At 35.2% G+C, this 20611-nt stretch overlaps 1 protein-coding gene across 6 annotated transcripts in view; it reads right to left on the bottom strand.

The window, feature by feature from the left end:
* Positions 1-20611, bottom strand: part of LOC150094596 (uncharacterized) — a 700870-nt gene that overhangs the window by 280923 nt on the left and 399336 nt on the right. For all 6 annotated transcript variants that reach the window (XM_090411629.1, XM_090411628.1, XM_090411625.1 and 3 more), the window contains one exon: positions 8082-9165. In XM_090411629.1, coding sequence (XP_090267755.1) covers positions 8082-9165 — 1084 coding nt within the window. The remainder of the gene's footprint in view (positions 1-8081; positions 9166-20611) is intronic.

Here is a 20611-nt window from a genome sequence, read left to right as displayed (position 1 = left end):
TTACATTTCCTGCTATTTACACTTTTTTCCATCAGTCCCCTGGAAAGTGTGAAAAAGGGATTTTACTGTATTATAACTAAACATAAGTTAAAGTTCTTTACACATATTATAAATCTTTTGAATGTAGGGAATATATAGAACACTTAAAGGATGCTTTAGTTCTTCTGTTATCTAAAGGAGGAGATAAAAATTAAATTAGAAATGACATCCCAATATCAGTTTTATCTTCTCTCAGGTTATTGAAATCTTAATCATCATCATGCCTATCAAAGATTTAGGCCTAGAGTGGCCTGTTCTGGCCTTAGAAGTCATCAATGAATTTTGTTGTCCTGATTTTCTTTTTCCTCCTGTCCTGTCAGGTGTCTTCTCCCTCCAGGATTGACTACCATGTGTCTCCACCATGTCCTATTCTGCATCTCTCTGCTGCATTCCTCATATGAGAGATAGGTCCAGTCTTCTATATTTTTCATCCACTCCAGTCTTTGTCTTCCTCTTTCCCTCAACAGTTCCTTCAATAAGTGTCCTTTGTAGGCAGTTATATCTCAGAATATGTCCAAAATAGCTGACTAATGATTTGTAATTTATGGCTTGTTTTTTTATAAGCTTTCTGTTTTCATCCTTTCAATGTGTTCCATCCATTTGTGTTTATATTTTTTAATTTTTTCTATTACTGATTCCTGGTTTAATTCTTTCATAATTTCTTTGTTTCTTTTGTGATCAAATAGAATATACTTTGCAGTTTTTCTCATCTTTGCTTGTCTTTTTGTTTTACTGTCCAGATTTCACTTTCATACAATAGGACTGGTGAGGCATATGTATTGTATACTTTTAGTCTGATTTGATTTTGTACTAGGTGTGGTTTAAATATAGAGTTAATTACACCTGTTATTTTTAAATATTTTGCAATTTTTAGGTTTATATGTTTTTCATTTTCATATGTAATCACACATCCTAGGTAGTTAAATGAATTCACCTGTTCTAAAATCTTGTTATCTATTACTATTTTAGTTCTCACTGGATCTTGTCCTTTAAAGGCCATCATTTTTGATTTTTCTGTTGATATTATCATTCCATAATCTTTGGCTATCTCATTTAAATTAAAAATACCTTTCTGTAAGTTATCTTCAGAATTTGTAATTATTATTTGGTCATCAGCAAAAAGGAGAGTGTTTAAGTTCACAGTAAGAGAAAATTTAATACGTTGATGGAAATTTTTTATTTCATTTAGATAAATAATAAAAAGAGTTGCTGAAAGGGGACATCCCTGTTGGACTCCTTGGTTTATTTCTCTCATATATGATGCTCATGATTTAATGTTATTTGTATTTGATTATTTTCATATATACTTATAATAGCTTTTAAAATATTATTTGGTATTTGTCTTTCTTTTAATATATTAAAATCTTTCGGGGAACATTGTAACCTCTAGAGAGCGCATCCCCTGGGTGGCAAGAGCCCACCATGTGTGTGTGTGTGTGTGTGTGTGTGTGTATATATATATGGTGGGGTGGTCCAAATATATTGAATAAGAACTCGTGGACCAAAAGGGCCATAAGAGACAATCATCTTGATTGTAAGGGATATGGGAAGTGGCACTCCCATATCCCTTACAATCAAGCTGGATCTATCCTCTTCTTTCTCTAATTTGAGGAAGATCCACTCATTTTAATCTTTTATATAAGGCCTTATCAGTCAACTCTTCTTTATATATTCCCTCTTCTTTCTCTAATTTGAGGAAGATCTACTCATTTTAATCTTTTATATAAGGCCTTATCAGTCAACTCTTCTTTATATATTCCCTCTTCTTTCTCTAATTTGAGGAAGATCCACTCATTTTAATCTTTTATATAAGGCCTTATCAGTCAACTTCTACCATAATTCTAATAGTCCTGGTTTTCTTTTTCCTAATAGCTAATAATAAAACCTAAATTCCATCCTACTACATGCCTAATTAATACAGGTTCAGATTTGAACTTTACACGGAAAGAGCACAATTGAAATTTCGTAAAACAATTTGTAGTGAGGCAAATAGAGGAATGTTTATGGCATTAAAGGATTTACAAATGATTGATTCAAATCTTATTTAAATAACAGAAATAGCTATGTGACATACATGTAGGGTGATCAAAATTAAAGTATCTCTGTTTAAGGCCTTGTGGAGTGCCACCCAGTGCTCCAAATGCTGCAAAACATTGCAGAAATACATTGTGCATGATCAGGAAGGGACATCTAAGAAAAAAATAAATAAAAAAGTAGTTCCAAAAATTCACCACCAGGGGAATTGTAAACACAAAAGGCAAGGAATTTGCATATCGTGCAACTTGGCAGGTGCTAGGAGGGTTTAAAATGATGGACATGGGATTTTCCCCTTCAATCTGGTTGGTAACACCGTCCATAATGATGGCACTAACCTTACCCCAATGTGCTTTGCTTGTGAAGCTGTACCACTTAAACAATTTCAATACTATTGCTGCATTCTGCAATTTTTGTCACCAGAACAAACGTCGACAAGGTCTACTATCTCCATGTGCTCTGCAACGAATGATTAGTCATTTTTAAGAACCGGAATCGTTGTGAGTTAGACCTGCCAGAGAATGTAAACCAATTAGTTCACAACAAGTGAATGAAGTTGTTACTGAGGTTGCGGAGCAGGAACCAATGCTGTTATGAATAACAGTACTGGTTCCTGCAGTGCATGTACAGTATCAAGGCACATGAATGTGCATTAAACAACGTCTGAAACATTCCACAGAAGATTCTGCATTTCTATCCATTCAAGATAAGGAGATGCACCCATAGCACTTTGAAAGTCGAGTGACATTCTCTTTAACATTCCTTGCTTGAGTGGAGTTGGACACTGCGTGGCTGTGGATGATTTTTGTGGGGAGATGCGGCTCAATTTCACCTGAATGGAGCTATGAATACCAACAACTGGCAGGCATGGGCATGCAATCCAACAAATTTCTTTGTATTCACCCAAAATTACTGTCTAGTACAGGTTTACAGCTTCGTTTATCATTTGACCTTCTGATCTTCTTTGAGGACAATCGCCAGTCGGGTAATGTGACACGCTCAGTTATTGCTGAGAGGTATTGAAATATGATAAACACTTTTGTTGTGCCAGAGCTACAGCATCAACTGTGCATGGATTCAGTCATTTTTGCACACATCGGCCAATCTGCACAGGAGGTTTGCCGAGAACATTTCACAGAAGCCAGAGTGATCAGCTGTACATTTCCTGCTGCATGGCTACCTCATTCACTTGATCTGACCCACTCTGACTTCTAGCTCTGGGGATTTCTCAAAGACAGGGCTTACAGGGATCATCCTAATAACTTGCCAGCACTGAAGGGCAGCATAACACAGCATGTACACAACATCAGTCCTGACCAACTGCATTCTGCCATTGAACAGTACAGCCTGTGAATGATTAATTGAAGTGAATAAAAATATATTATTTATTCTTGTGTCACTTTTCTCCTTACATATGCAAAAAAATTACTACATCTACATTCGGTACACTATACAACACTACTGGTGGTAAATTTTGGAACTACCTTTTTTTTTTTCCCTTCTCATATGTTGCTTCAGCATGATACACACTGTATTTCTGCAAAGTTTCATAGCATTTTAATCACTGGATGGCACTCCACAAAGTTTTAAACAGAGATACTTTAATTTTGATCACCCTGTATATATATCAGCTATAAGACCTTCAACAGTGCAAGAAAAATAATGAAATACAGAGTATCACAGGGTTCGGCACTAGGATCTATTCTATCACTTGTAGTTATGTCATTGTTTCAATATTGATTTAATGATATTTTGATAATTACCGATATTCTTGTGTATGACTGCATGAGTTTGTTTGTGTATTTTTTATATATTTATACTGCATTAATCATAGTATTGATGCGAATGAAAACAATGGTGGCCAGTACGTCTTAGTGCAGGAGATTTTGACATGGGACATTTTGTGAAATGAGTTTGTGTCTTATGTATCTGTTGCCAAGAGAAAATAGATTGTGGTATGTGAATGTGAGTGGAAAGAAAGTATCATAGATGTTTTATGAGCCAGAAACGCGACTTGTTAGAAGTGAGAGAATAACGTAGTGAAAAAACTGAAAACATTAGAGTGAATGGAGTTACAGGCTTAAACGATGGCAAAAGAAATGTGAAAGAGAGTCTAAATGAGGTGAATGAAAGTAGTAGCAACTGTACGTGAAAGTTGCAGTGGCGGAAGTTCAAGAGAATGTAGAAGACCCGAATAAAGCACAGTTTGTTTGCATGAGTCTTCACAGGACAAAGTGCAAGACTGAAAGGCTGCAGAAACAAGAGATTAATCGAAATGAGAACAGAAAAAGCAAAGTCAAATTGAAAATTTTAAAATAAATGAGGGGAAAGAGCAATAGCAGATAATTATTTACAGTGATTCGATAATAAAGGAAGTACACAGAAAGTGTGATAAAAACTTGTTTTTCTAGCGAGAAAATAATAGTAATGTAGTTAGAATGCAGAAAGGGAAGGTGCAAGAATTGATTGTTTTGGACAACTAATGACCTGAGAGGCGAGAAGTATTGTATGAGGAAGGATGTCAATGAGTTATTAGAAAAAGTGAAAAAAGAAGAGCAAGGTGAAGTTTGTGAGTTTGCTGGCACATTATGATAGAGGCAAACCGAGGAGGGGAGGGTGATAATAGCTAATGCAATATGCAGGTTATACAATGCTGAAACTGCACTTAAACAGATTCAGTGTCTAGAGAGAGTATGGAAGTGCAAAGTTAAGAAAACTAAAGAAATTATGTTAGATGCAGACGAGTGTGTGTGTGTGTGTGTGTGAAGGTACCCATGAAGCAAAAGACTGACAATGACCAAGAAGTGCAGAATTTAATCTCTGAATATTGAATACGGTAGTCAATTTACTTCCACCTTCAGGAAGTAAAGGTGGTAGGGAGCCCACAGGAATGCTGCAGTTTCTACATACTATGGCAGAAGTATCAGGAACAAGATGGAGTTTTTAGCATCATTGATTAGTGCAACCTCGCCAAAAGTTATAGGCATTAATGAGACTTTGCCAACAGCAGTTGATGTAGTTACAGGGATAGAATATGATGGATTTAGTATTTTTAGAGAGGACAGAGTAGATAGAACAGAGGGTTGCTGATGATATCAGATGAGTTGCAGCCATCAAGAGTAGGAGTTGGTCATGCAAATGGCAGTTCTTTTAAGTCAATTTGGTGTGATATTGAGAACAACAGGACAAAATATAAAATTGCTGCTGCTATAGGCTGGGGTGCCAGGCATGATGTAGAAGACATGCATCAGCAAATTAGTACAATGAGTGTGAGTCGAGTAGTGATTATGAGTGCTGAAATCTTTTTGCTTGGTTTAATCCTTTCTCCAAGTGTATACAAACGATGTTTCATGTGAAGTATCTTCACGACTGGGCTACTGTATACAGAGGCTAATGACTTCATACCTATTGCCTTAATATCTTATAATGCAAAGCACACACATCCTTTCAGACATTGGGAGCCAGACCCAGAAGAGATACCAAGGTTGAAGTAATGCAGACGTCATATATCATCTATATACAAATAGTCAAAAGGAATCCTTTTTTTTTGATTAGTCAAAAAAAAAAAAAAAATCAGGAGTCGCAAACTGGCAGCCTGATATGGCCCGCGAAGGCTTCATATCCAGTCCGCGACCTTAATTTCTTTTCTAAAAATCGATGTTTCTAACATCCTGCAGGGTTTAAAACAGAAAAAAAAAATCAAACTTTTATACGTTTTATGACAGCTTTAAACAAAAGTAAGACTTATTACTATAATTCTTTGTACCATGTTTCTATCATCAAATGTTGGCAACACTGAATGGAAGTTACCTGTCACACAGCCATTTTAAGCCACGTGATACAATGTCAATAAGTTACAGGTTACCATTGTAATATGATAGTGTGTTAATAAAAAAGTTACCTCAATAACTTATTTTTTTTTTGCCCATAACAATGTCTGAATTTAAAGTTAAGAAAAATAGATCAAGAAGGCAGAACTTTTCAAAAAAAAATGGGAGAAAGCATATTTCTTTGTGGAAGTAAAAAATATTCCAATATGTTTGATATGTAGACAAAGTGTCGCCGTGGTGAAAGAATATAACCTAAAACGTCATTATGAAACAAATCATAAGAACTGTGATAAATATACAGAAAAGATGCACGATAACAAACTTAAAGATTTAAAAAATGAACTGGTTTCAACAGAGGATATTTTCGAATGTTATCACAACAAGTGATGCTGCTGTTAAATGTAGTTACTTCAAAATCATATGCTCAGAAAAAAGCAAGCATTTCAAAGTATAAGCCTAACAGGAAATACAGTTGCAGAGCGTGTTGAAGATATAGCAGAGAACTTCCAAGATATATTGCATGAAAAAATAAAGAGTTTTGTAGCGTTTTCCAGCTGATGAATGTACAGACATTATTAATACTTCCCAGTTAGCAATATTTATTTGTGGCGTTGATGATGATATGAATGTGACCGAAGAACTATATCCAATAGTTCTTCGATAGTACCAGACACAATGACAGAAAATGACTTATATTTGTGTATTGAGAAAAGTCTTGAAAATGCTCATGTGGACTGGTCAAAATTAATAAGTGTGACTACACATGAGGCTCCTGCTATGGTTGGTGTTAACGTCGGACTTGTTACAAAACTTCAAATGAAAAAGGAAATGTTGTGCAAGAACAAACTTAAATTGTTTCATTGCATAATACACTAGGAGTCACTTTGTGCTAAAAAACTAAAGATGGAACATGTCATGAGTGTAGTAATTAAATCAGTAAACTGGACACACTCTCATGCCTTGAATCATCGACAATTCAATGCACTGTTGGATGAATTGGATTCACAATACAGCAGTTTGCTATATAATACGGAGATTAGATGGCTTAGTTGTGGCATCGTTTTAAAAAGATTTTTTGAACTCTTAAAAGAAATCGACATGTCAGACATTATATTGCTTGATTATGTAATACTGTAATATATTGATATACTATAAATTTTAAGTTGTCAGTACTTGAATATTTAGATGAAATTGGTTTCATGAGGACTATTATTTTACAATCTTATAATATTAAATGTCAAATGTAAAAATTCATTTCAGTTGCTACTCATGCTCTGAAGTTTCAGATAAGAATTTTTAATCATAATGTTTAATTTAATAGAAAAAGGATTAATAATTGGAAAATTCTCCCCACATATTTCAATACTGCACCATACTAAACAGACTAAGACACTTGGATTTTTCGTCCTGAAAACAAATGAGCCAGAAGAACATACATACTACATACAAGAAACAGACATAATATTATTATGTCTGGTTTTTTATGCCTCATTACCTTAACTGCTTGAACATAACTCCAAATACTAAATGAAATACATCTTCTAAACCTGAATTAGTTATATTAACATTAAAAATGAACAGATTTTGGCTTCTTGCAATTTGGAGTTCAGGCTTTCTGCAAGATTTTATAATCAGTCAATAAATTCTATTTTGCATCCTCACAATTCTTCAACAGAAAGTTAACTGGTAAACATATTTCAGCAGTGTTTAAGAATTTTTTCTAAACTGCAACCACATTTCACACAAGCAAATGTAGATAAATCCAAGAATTCAGGTTTTTATTAAGAACTCAAAACTAATTTTCATTTATGTTGTAATTTTAAATGGGATAAGAAATCAGAATCAAAAAGTTTATATTATTTTGTAGTTTGTATAAGGTATTTGATTATTGTGGAAAGATTCTTAGAAAAAGAAATCTTAACTTCCTTATAGATTAGATAGATTAGGAGCAACATGAATTGCAGTTCAGAAAATGCTGATTGCACTTGCTGTTTGATAAAAGGAGAAAATCTTTTAAGACATTTTTCTTATTTTCCAGAACTTTTCATTATGGTCTTCTACTGTATTCTCAAACATAAAAATTAATATTTGCGTGAAAGGACACAATACCACTAAGAGTGAAAGTCATGTAGGAATATTGCAAAGCATTTATGATAATTTAAGAATAATTTTGCTTACCTTTCTAAGCATGTTGTTACTACCACTATTATTACTACTGCCTACACTTGAAGCTTTCTTCTGACTATCCATAGTGCTTTCACTTTTACAGATATCAAGAAGTGGTATTGAAGTAAGTTTTGCATCACTAAGTCTACGAGTTTTATTGGCCAAGTCTGCAAGTTCTTCATCTTCCTGATTAAGAAGTTTTCTAAGAATAACATTTTCATTTCCTGTTGAACTGTTTAAATTATCCACAGAATTAGAATGATTTATTCTTGACACACAGTTACTTTCACAGTCTGATATACTATTTGGAGTTGTATTTCCATCACTTAATGAACCTTTAGATGCTGAAGAGTCTGCTTCTTCTAATCCTTGAGTGAGCAAATTATGAAACTTTTGGGCAGTCCGACTACTAGGCCGACTGTCTGACATCAGACCAGAAATATTACTACTAGGACTGAGAACTGAGAGCTCTGCACCACTTATTAATTCCTCCCCTTTTTTCATTGTTGAAGAGGCACTGGTAGGTGAACTTTTCCCACTGGAAGGCTGAGCCTGTACTGGACTGAAGGCAAAGGCATTTGTAAAAGGAGTTGCTCTTCCTGGAGCTGCAGGTGACTGGGTAGATGGAGAGTTTTTATTTGCCATGCGATCGGTGCTGAAGGCACTGTTGGTTGTTGGATGTTGAGATCCCTGCACTGGCCCCCTACTGTTCCCTGAGGTACAGTTTGTGGCAGGGGTAGGACTGGTAGTTATGGGACATAGACTGGAGGACATACTTTCACTTTCCCGAGTTGTAGCAGCAGCAGTAGCACCAGTAGCATCAAGATCCCAAGTTGACTGGAGCACATCTAGCATTAGGTTATTCAATCCAAACTCATTACTAGACGGACTAAGGTCAGGATAGGTATTCAGAGAAGAAGATCCAGTCAAATGATTAATATTTGATGCAGTAATTCCTCCATTCATGCTATTACTGATACTCACCACAGTAAGTCCACTACTAACTGAGGCACTCAAAGAAGTAGCAGGTGAAGGATTGTTCCTCTGGTTATTTAGGCTACTATTATTTTCACTTGGAAGAAGCCCATCACTATCCCTAAACAAATCAATTAAGCAACTATAAAGGCTTTTTTATTTATTTATTTTAAACACAATAAAATTATCAGTAACTTACAATTTGAAAGTTCAACCAATCACATAGACATAAGAGCTAACAAAAATGTAAATAGCTTTGGATTTCTGCTCTGGAGCACGGACTAGTCATCACTAGTATCATGCTTCAGCACACAGATGTCCATAATCTCTCTTCTCTGATAATGCAAAAACAGGTAGAGAAGTAAACAGTATAGAAGACTTTTCAAGTTAAACTAGCTAAACAAAAGTCATGGGAGGACTTTGGCAAGAATATAGAAAATAAATATCAAGAAGGTGGGAAAATATTCTGGAGGTTGTTGAAGAAGCTTAGGAATGGAGGAAAGAGTGCTGTAAAAGGAGTTAGAGATGATAAAGGTGACATGAAAATAGGAGAAAAAGATATCCCTGAAGTATGGAGTAAATACTTTGAAAAACTGGTAAATGAAACAAGCAGTAATGACAGCACAGTGATAAAAAACACTGACCAGGCATGCAGTCAGGAATACATATCCATACTCGAAGTAGAAAAAGCCATCAAAGGCTTGAAATGTGGAAAGGCAGCAGGAGTAGATGATATTCGACCAGAAATGCTGAAGTATGGTGGTATGAAAGTCTTACAGTGGCTGCACTGCATAGTTCAGAAAGCCTGGACAGAGGGACGAATTCCCAATGATTGGAGTAGAGCTCTCGTAGTACCCATATATAAAAAGGGAAATAAAACTGAATGTGAGAATTACAGAGGTATTTCCCTACTGAGTGTTCCTGGCAAGATCTATGCAAGTATACTTGAGAAACGGTTGAGAAGAATTGTGGAAGAAAAGCTTGGTGAAGAACAAGCTGGATTCAGGCCAAATAGAGGCTGTCAGGATCAGATCTTCACTTTACGACAAATAGTCGAGAAAGCATGGGAATATAACAAAGATCTGTATTTAAGTTTTGTAGATTTGGAAAAGGCATATGACAAGGTGCCAAGAGAGAAGCTATTCAATAGGCTGCAGTTATATGGTGTCAATGGGGCATTATATCAAGCAATACTTAGTCTTTATTTGAGTTGTGAGTCAGCAGTTAGAATTGAAGGAAGTAGAGGAAGATGGTTTAATGTTAAATCTGGTGTGAGACAAGGATGTACATTATCCCCTCTGTTATTCATTATCTATATGGATCACATTATGAAGGAAAGTGGTATTAAACCTGATATCAAAATTGGAGATGTTAATGTCAGCTCTTTGCTTTATGCGGATGATGTTATACTTCTAAATAAATCTGCTACAAGTCTGCAAGATTCTCTGACTAAATTGAATAGCTGTTGTAATAGATATGGTATGAAGGTCAGCAATAAAAAGACAAAGACAATGAAAATAGGCAGAATCATTGAAAATGTCAACTGTGTTGTGAATGGAGAACCTGTGGAACAAGTAAAACATTTCAGCTACTTAGGCACGATTTTTACTGAAGATGGTAAATTAAATATAGAAATAGACAACAGAATCAGCAAAGCTGGTATGGTGGGAAGTCAATTGAATAAATTCATATGGAATAAGAGAGAAATTAGTCGTAACACTAAATTAGCTGTATACAAGACTGTGTTCAAACCAGTTTTAACTTATGGATCTGAGAGCTGGGTCAGAAGTAAAACACTTGACCAAAGACTAGAGACCGCAGATATGAGAGTCCTGAGAAAGATTAGAGGCGTGAACAGATGGCATCAATGGCAATATCATATTAAAAATGAGGATATTAGGAAAGAACTTGACATTGTCAGCATCCAGGAATGCGTTAGCAGAGCTAATCTCAGGTGGTATGGTCATTTAAATAGAATGGGAGAGGAAAGATTAGCAAAACAAGTGTTCTCTGCCAGGTTGCCAGGAAAACGACCCAGAGGAAGACCAAGATATAGGTGGATTGATACGGTACAAAGTGCCTTAGAGGATAGAAATATAAGATCTGATAATGTTGGAGTCTTGACAAGTAACAGACTGATTTGGAGGAAAATTGTAGATAGGAAGTTAGTAATGATGTAATTTTTTCATGTAGTACTGTCATATCCTGTACACCCCTTGAGGGTACATGGCAGGAATTTGATGATGATGATGATCAGGATGATTAATTCAGAAAAACGGCAGCAAAATGGGAGATTAAAATTTAAAGTGCAAGTGTAAGCATAGGCAATTTGGGAAATGATATTAGTTGCATAAAAGGTGAATGGAAATGCTCGAAGGTCAATTAGTTATTAAATATAAATCTTTGAGTATTTTGCTCAATAATTAATTTAAGTTCTCAGCAAAGGTCAAAAATTGCTGGTTCAACAAAGGGAAGTTTTACTTGTAGAAAGAAAACCCTTTATACCCACAACCCATATCATATTGTAGCTCTCAATTTTGGCCACCTAAATTTTTAATGGAGGACATATTCTTACACAACTCCGAGGGGGGGGGGGGAATCACCTTGGAAGCTGTGCAAGTGTGCATTTAGCAAAACAGCAAGAATAGATTTTTATTTGTTTGGAGAGTGATAAAAACAAGTGGAACAGAGCTGCTAGAAGTGATATGAGTGCTCTGCTGGTGAACAACTTTCAGGAGAGTAGGCACTGTGTCAGTAATGGTTAGCATGGGTCTCTCATGATGACTTTTTGTACTCTAGAGATAATTATATAATAATAAATTCGGAGGGACTGTATCATGATAGTTATATCTGTCTAGTTAGCTATAATTTGTTCAACTTAAAAGGATGTGGAATGACTGGAATTATTGGCCAAAGCAACTAATGAAAATGACACCCCTGTTTTATATCTATCAATGGAATGTGTTTACTGTGGCCAGTTTTTCCTGTTCTGCAAAATGAAAAACAAAACATCTAGTTCATGGAAGGAAAAATTCTACTACCTCTGTACGAGAGTAGATCTAACTCACTATTATCTGAAAAGCCCTTGAAGATGTTTTTCACTTTCTGGGTGAGATTTGAACAAGTATTTCCAAATGAAGGAAAAATATGTTAAATGGTCTACTATGAATCATAAGTTAGTGGAGATGATTTTATGGTTATATCATGAAAGTCATTCCATGCATTTTCATGATATTTCCATGTTCACACATTTCAGATATTTTTTAAAATAAATTAGATAAATGTTATGGATGGAGGACAAGCTAAATAATATCAAAGAATATGTGGATATGATTAGTATGTAATCAGACAACATACTGTTAATTATATTGTCATTGCTATTGTTGAGTTTGGTAATTTTTAAATGACAAGTTAAATATAAAAATAGCTAAGCAGGCTTTATTCAATGTAGCTTTCAGGAGAGTAGGCACTGTGTCAGTAATATGATAGTTATAACTTAGTTTTTTGGCTATGGTCCATATATGACAAGAAATGATTTAAAAAGTGCATTAGTGACATAAAAGCATCTATTCAAACATTGGTGATAAAGAAAACTTACTTTTGATCACATTAATTTCTTCTAGTATCAGTAAGGAAATACCGTGAGTACTTACTATTATAATAACCGAATTAACTCACGTAAATTATTCTTTATTCGTAGAATTTTCGCCTGAGTATCACAGGCAACATCAGTACAGGTACAAAGGCTAATTAAACAATAACTGTTATATTCACAAAGCGCCACCTAAGTAGCTAAAGTTGAATTTTGCAAATTTATATTAAAAAAAAAAAATAATAAATAAAATAAAATAATAAATAAATATATATATATATAAACACATATATATGTGTATACAATTACAAATTAGGAAAGATTTGCTGATTTATAGAGTACTCTATAAATCAGCAAATCTTTCCTAACTTGTAATTATATACACATATATATCTTCTTCTTCTTTTCAGCTATTTTCTGTCCACTGCTGGACGAAAGCCTCCTCCAGTTCTTTCCACCTTTCTCTGTTCTTAGCAATGGCTGACCAACTTTCCCCCAATAAACTCTAACAGTTCATCATTCCACCTTCTTTTAGGATGTCCTCTGCTTCGTTTCCCTTCTTTAGGAATCTAGTTCGTAGGTATGGTGGTCCACCGCTCATCTTCTCTTCTGGATAAATGTCCGACACATTTCCATTTTAGTCGCTTGTGGTGAAGAATGATGTTAGTGATGCGAGTCTAGCTTCTTATCCAGGTGTTTCGCTTCTTATCTTTTAATGTGATGCCTAGCATCAACCTCTCCATTTTTCTTTGAGGTGTTAATTTATTTGCCAGTGCTCTTGTTAGCGACCAAGTTTCGCAACCATATGAGATGACTGGAAGTATACACTGGTTAAATGTCTTGCTTTTTAAACAGAGTAGGACATCATCGTTTTGAAAGATGTTTTTTTCAATTTTCTGAATGCACTCCAGGAAAGTTGAACTCTCTTATTTATTTCCTTTTGGAGTCCACAGTTTAGGTCAATGAGATGACCTAAGTATGTATATGAAGAGATTCTTTCCAAAAAATTGTTTTCTATTATTATGTTTTTTGGTGACTAAATGATTAAACATGATTTTAGTTTTTTCTTGTTTATCTTTAGACCGACTTTTCTGCTTTCATGATATAGATCTTCTATCATTATATTAAGGTCTTCTGGAATGTTTGCAAAAATTATGATATTATCTGCATATCTTAGATGTGTTAAGTTTCTGTTATTAATTTTTATACCAAAGTTTGTCCAGTTTATATTATTAAATATTTCTTGAAGGACTGCTGTGATAGAGAGTCTCCTTGTCGGACACCTTTTTCAATTGATATTTTATTGCTACTCGTGTGAAGTTGGATTGTTGCTGTTGCAGTGAGGTATATTGCCTGGAGGAGGAGGTCCATATATTCTCCAGGAACTTCCTGATTCTGGAATACATTGATTATTGTTAGCTTTGATGGAATCAAATGCTTTTTCATAATCAATGAAGGCTAAACAGAGAGGAAATTGGTTTTCTTCTCCTTTTTCTATTATTTGTTTTACTGCATGAATATGATCAGCTGTGTTGAAGCCTTTACTGAATCCTGCTTGTTCTACTGGTTGATTTGAGTTTAGAAGAGGTGTTAACTTGTTTGTTATTACCTTTGTGAGAATTTTGTACAGATTAGAAAGAATACTAATTGGTCTATAGTTCTTTACTTCTTTTTGTCCCCTTTTTTAAATAACAGTATCAGAGTAGCATTTTTCCAATTTTTCGGTATCTTCCCCTCTTCTAGGCATAAATTTAGTTAGTTTGTGACATGATGAATTATACTGTTTCCTCCCCATTTAATTAATTCTATATGAATTAGGACTTCGCCAGGACATTTTCCATTTGCTTTAATGCTTGTTTTATTTCATCTGAAGTGAATGGGGGAATGAATTCCATATGGGATGGAGAGGAGTTATTTATATTTGATTTATCTGTTGAAGGATCACTATAGTTCTTTATAAAATTCTTCTAGCCTGCATAGGATTTGTTCTTGGTTCCTTATGGTAGTTCCATTCTTATCTTTTATTGCAGTTATTTGACTTCTGCCAACTGATAAATATTTTTCTTAGTATTTTCATATTTTTATTGTTTTCGATTGTTTCCTTAATTTTTTTAGTGTTATAAGATCTATTTCATTTCTCATCTTTTTTCTTACTGTTTTGCATAGTTCTGCATATTCTATTTTAGAAATTAAGTTTTTGTCTTTATATATATTTAAAAAAAAAACTTTATTTTTTTTTTAAAAAAAATAAATTTAGGAAATTTAACCTTAGCTACTTAGGTGGTGCTTCGTGAATATAACAGTTATTGTTTAATTAGCCTTTGTACCTGTACTGATGATGTCTGTGATACTCAGGCGAAAATTCTACGAATAAAGAATGATTTACGCGAGTTAATTCCGTTAGTAAGTAAAATTTCTTCTAGTCATTCAAGTATAAGTATGTATGCAGCCTAAAATCTAAACAATAACCTTACAGAAACAGAATGTGATGGAATCAGTGTATTCAGGGAGGATAGACAAGATAAGAAGGGTGGCAGAGTTTTTTTGCTACTGACTACAAAAGACTAAAATCCAACACGAGTAGAAATCTGAAGAAAACAAAATACACAACTGCCAGAGTTGAATGAATAGTTAGTGTATCTGCTTACCAACCAACAGGCGGTGTGTTCGAAGCACACTGTGGACATGGATGTTAGTGATCGTCTTTAGTGAGAAATGAATCTGATCATCAGGGGTGAGAACACTACCCTGCTTAAGTGGCTTAAGAAAGTTCCATGTTTGGTCTCTTACAGCATTTCTGGTTTATGTAAAAAATAAAAATAAAATAATAATAATAAAAAAAAAACACAGAATATTATACAAAATTAATAAAAACAGAAAAAATATCCTTAGCCAACTCATAGTGTTAATGTACTATGGGTCTGCAACTTTCGAGGAGTGGAAGTTACATAAAATAATTGGGCACTGAGGCAGCATATTATATGAGGAATGCGAAGTGCATAGAGATAAATCTTATGGATATAAAGCAAACTACCACTGGGGGGCAATTTCAGCTATGGGGATACATACTAGTGGGAAAAGAAAGCATCCAAGTTGAGGGGGGAAGGAGGAATTTATAGAATTAATCAAGGATAAGTAGGCAACATGATGGAGGGGACTTGCAGTACAAGACATTGGATTTGGTCACATTGTTTGAGAATCTGTCTATAAACAAAGCCAACTGGTGGCAATTGATATGCGAACACTGCATGGCTGAGCTCTAACCAAGAAGAAACATACGTGGAATTGAAAGGAGGTGATTTCAATAAACTGAGAGGCTGTCTTGTACATGAGCAACTGCATGGTAGGGGAATCAGCAGAGAATGGAGATAGTTAAAGGAAACAAGAAGAGACCACACATGGAATTGAAAGGAGGTGATTTCAATAAAATGAGAGGACATCTTGGAGCAAAACCCTTACATGAGCAATTCAATGGTAGGGGGATCTGCAGAGAAGGGAGATAGTTAAAGGATGTTTAAAGGAAGCAATATCTCACTACGTCCTCATAGTTAGGAGAATAAATCATATGGGAATTAAAAATTAATGAATAATACAAGAGCAGCATAAAAAAAAATTGTTGTTGATCCAACAAGCAGTCAAGATGAGTGACTGCCATGGTCTGGACTGGATGAAATGTTGGCATAGGTGCTGAAGGATTGTGCATGAGTGTGCCTGACCTGCATGTTTGAGTCTCGACATGTACATGATTCCTAATGAGTTTATGGAAAGCAAGATAATTCCAATACACAAGGGTGCATTTGGGACTGATGGTAACAAATTATAGACCAATCGGTATCTTTGATGCAATCAAGATTTTAAAGAGGATAAAAAATCATGACCAGAAAGTACTAGTCTTGCTTTAGCATTTTATCGATGTTTTATGATAGTGTCAATAGGGAAGACCACAATAACTCTGGATAGTGCCAAGGCATCTGACAAAATTTTACATACAGCGTATTATATAAACTTTAAGGGAAGGGAATGCAAAATACATGCGACTTGGATAAGAGCCTGGCTGATTGACAGGTCTCTCAGAAAGTAATGTATGAAGATACTGAATCTAAGATAATGAAGATGACCAGTGGTGTACAAGATTCTGTATTTGGGTTAGTGTTATTTAACATATATTAACTACACTAGTGAGAATTACAGAGGTATTTCCCTACTGCGTGTTCCTGGTAAGATTTACGCAAATATACTTGAGAAATGGTTGAGTAGAATTGTGAAAGAAAAGCTCAGTGAAGAACAAGCTGGATTCAGGCGCCAAATAGAGGCTGGCAGGATCAGATCTTCACTTTACGACAAATAGTATACAAATCATGGGAATATAACAAAGATCTGTATTTAAGTTTTGTCGATCTGGAAAAGGCATATGACAAGGTGCCAAGCTATTCGATACGCTACAGTTATATGGTGTCGATGGGACATTATATCAAGCAATACTTAGTCTGTATTTGAGTTGTAAGTCAGCAGTTAGAATTGAAGGAAGTATAGGAAGATGGTGTAATGTTAAATCTGGAGTGAGACAATGATGTACATTATTCCCTCTGTTATTCATTATCTACATGGATCACATTATGAAGGAAAATGGTATTAAACATGATATCAAAATTGGAGATGTTAACGTCAGCTTTTTGCTTTATGCAGACGATGTTATACTTCTAAATAAATCGACTACAAGTCTGCAAGATTACCTGACTAAATTGAATAACTGTTGTGATAGATATGGTATGAAAATCAGCAATAAAAAGACAAAAACAATGAAAATAGGCAGAATTGTTGAAAATGTCAAATGCTTTGTGAACGGAGAACCTGTGGAGCATTTCAGCTACTTAGGCACAATTTTTAGTGAAGATGGTAAATTAAATATGGAAATAGACAACAGAATCAACAAAGCTGGTATGGTAGGAAGTCAATTGAATAAATTCATATGGAATAAGAGAGAAATTAGTCAGAACACTAAATTAGCTGTATACAAGACAGTGTTCAAACCAGTTTTAACTTATGGATCTGAGAGCTGGGTCAGAAGTAAAACACTTGACCAAAAACTAGTGCAGGTATGTGCGAAGAAAGATTAGCAAAACAAGTGTTCTCTGCTAGGTTGGCAGGAAAACGACCCAGAACCTGGCAGAGAACACTTGTTTTGCTAATCTTTCCTTGCACATTCTGTTTAAGTGACCATACCACCTGAGATTAGCTCTGCTAATGCATTCCTGGATGCTGACAATGTCAAGTTCTTTCCTAATATCCTTGTTTTTAATATGATATAGCCATTGATGTCATCGGTTCATACCTCCAATCTTTCTCAGGACTCTCATATCTGCGGTCTCTAGTCTTTGGTCAAGTGTTTTACTTCTGACTTAGCTCTCAGATCCATAAGTTAAAACTGGTTTGAATACTTGTCTTGTATACAGCTAATTTAGTGTTCCGACTAATTTCTCTCTTATTCCATATGAATTTATTCAATTGACTTCCTACCATACCAGCTTTGTTGATTCTATTGTCTATTTCCATATTTAATTTACCATCTTCACTAAAAATCGTGCCTAAGTAGGTGAAATGCTTTACTTGTTCCACAGGTTTCCCATTCACAGCACAGTTGACATTTTCAACAATTCTGCCTATTTTCATTGTCTTTGTAAGTGCCTTAGACAATAGAAATATAAGATATGATAATGTTGGAGTCTTGACAAGTAACAGACTGATTTGGAGGAAAATTGTAGATAGGAAGTTGGTAATGATGTAAATTTTTCATGTAGTACTATCATATCCTGTAAACCTTTTGAGGATACATGGCAGGAATTTGATGATGATCATAATTACACTTATTGGGAATGGATAAAAGGGAGATATCGTTATTTGCTGATGATGCCAAGTGGTTAGAGACATATCTGATAACAGAATCCTACAGGAAAGGATACTGCAGGCAGATTAACATATTAATATTAAGGCAGATAATCATATTAACAGGAATTTCATGCAAGTAGTCAATGAAGCTAGAGAATTGGAGGTTAAAATGGACATTGAATTAAGTCACTTCATGGCAAGAAAAATTCTCTCAATTTACAAGGCTTTGAAAACAACAAACTTGGACTACTGTGTACAAATGTGGTCGCTTAGGTTATAAGCAGTGGTGAGCTATAAGGGGCTCGTACGAGCCCTTTGTTAATTTTTTTTATCAAATTTGTTCTTCTTGTTTAATAATCTTGTAGAACTAGAAAATAACACCGTGGTATGTATAAATGCCACTATAATTGCTACTTTAAATTCATATGGATTTTCTGATCACTATATAAAAAATTATTTCATTGCATTTTGTTCTGATTGAGCTAGTGTAATGTTAGGAAACAAATCAGGTGTTGCAATCAAACTTCTACAAAAATTTCCCAACATTGTGATTTGGTATTGCGCTCATTGTTTACACTTAGCATTAGACGATTCAATAAAAAACATTAAAGAAATAAATCATTTTGAAAGGATAAATTATATGCTTTTGATCATCAATCACCAAACAAATCAACGAGAATTAAATACGATTGCAAAAGACCTTGGTATCGAAATTTTAAAGATCAGCCGTGTGTTTGGACCACGATGGGCAGCTTGCAGTTTACGAACGGCTCTTGCTTTGTGGAGAAATTACCCAGCTTTATGCAAGCATTTTGCACTGAACGATAAATATAAGGGCTTTTTAAACAGACTTCTCAATTTGGAATTTTTAAAAGATCTAGCATTAACACGTTTGCTGCCTACTACGAGTATACTCGTATGACGCTTACCGCCGGCAACGAGATTACTGTACTGACCTTGAAGAAGTGAAAATGCTTGGCTTGTGGAGCTAGCATCAAAACTGTGTATTCTCATAGATAGTATATGCTCGGCACAAGCCAACTATGAGTATACTTGTATGACGCTTACTGCCGGCAATGAGATTACCGTACTGACCTTGAAGAAGTGAAATTGCTTGGCGTATGGGAACAGACTATGCCGAAGTAGCATGGCAGCGAATGTGTTAATGATTGATATCCTACAGGAATTATCATATCTGTCAGAAGCTCTACAAAGTCGCAATTTAAGTCTTATAAGGGCTAAGTTGGGCCTTTTTTTTGCTCGACGATGCAAGCCCTTTGTTAAAATTTCCATAGCTCACCACTGGTTATAAGGAAATGATTAGCCTATGGAATTGCACATATGAAGTACAGAATAAGGGAATATGATCTTTGAGGTTTGAAGAATAGACAGATGACAGCTTACATAAAAAAAAAATACAAGTTAGTATGGAATACTTGCAAAATATAGAGTTAAGTGAGATATTGCAGCTTGTATACACAGAACTTGGGGTTGTACCAAACTGGCCAAGGTACAACTAATCCTCACACCAGAATCCAAACAGCAGTCAAAGCAGTGGACAGAAGCCGGTTGTTCAGGGCCAAAGAAGACAAAGTCGGTTCCATCAGCAGGAAAGGTCACGGCATTGGTGTTTTGAGATGCTAAAGGCATTTTGTTTATTAATTATCTTGAAAAGTGTAACAACACCAGAAATCATTGATCAAGTAAACGATATGGTATGGTATTGGATGACCGACGAGTCAAAGTGCATGAAATTGCTGAGACTATAGGCATTTCAAAGGGGATGCACGGTTAACCGAGTGGTTATGTGCTCCGCAACCATATGCCTGGGAAAGGAGTGTCCTGCGTTCGATTCTCTTCACTGACATTAGGCGCTAAGGATCATTCTCAGACAGAGCCAAGTTAGCAGGTCTTGGGCTGGGGTTTTCCTCTTGCAAAGCAGGCAAACCGGTCTTAAGAACACAACGCTTCACAGACAATTACACATAATTAAGCGTGGGGGGGGGGGGGGTAACAACCCCACCTCGTAGTGAGTTATGAAAACCAAAAATGGGAGGCCAAGGTCCTACATGGGGATGTAGTACCAAGG

The sequence above is a fragment of the Typopeltis vanoorti genome, chromosome 21, assembly GCF_054136105.1.
Source record: "Typopeltis vanoorti isolate ZY-2024b chromosome 21, IOZ_Tvanoo_1.0, whole genome shotgun sequence".
NCBI lineage: Eukaryota > Metazoa > Arthropoda > Arachnida > Uropygi > Thelyphonidae > Typopeltis > Typopeltis vanoorti.
The sequence above is the reverse complement of the archived record's forward strand: the minus strand, read 5'-3'. Positions and strand labels throughout refer to the sequence as shown.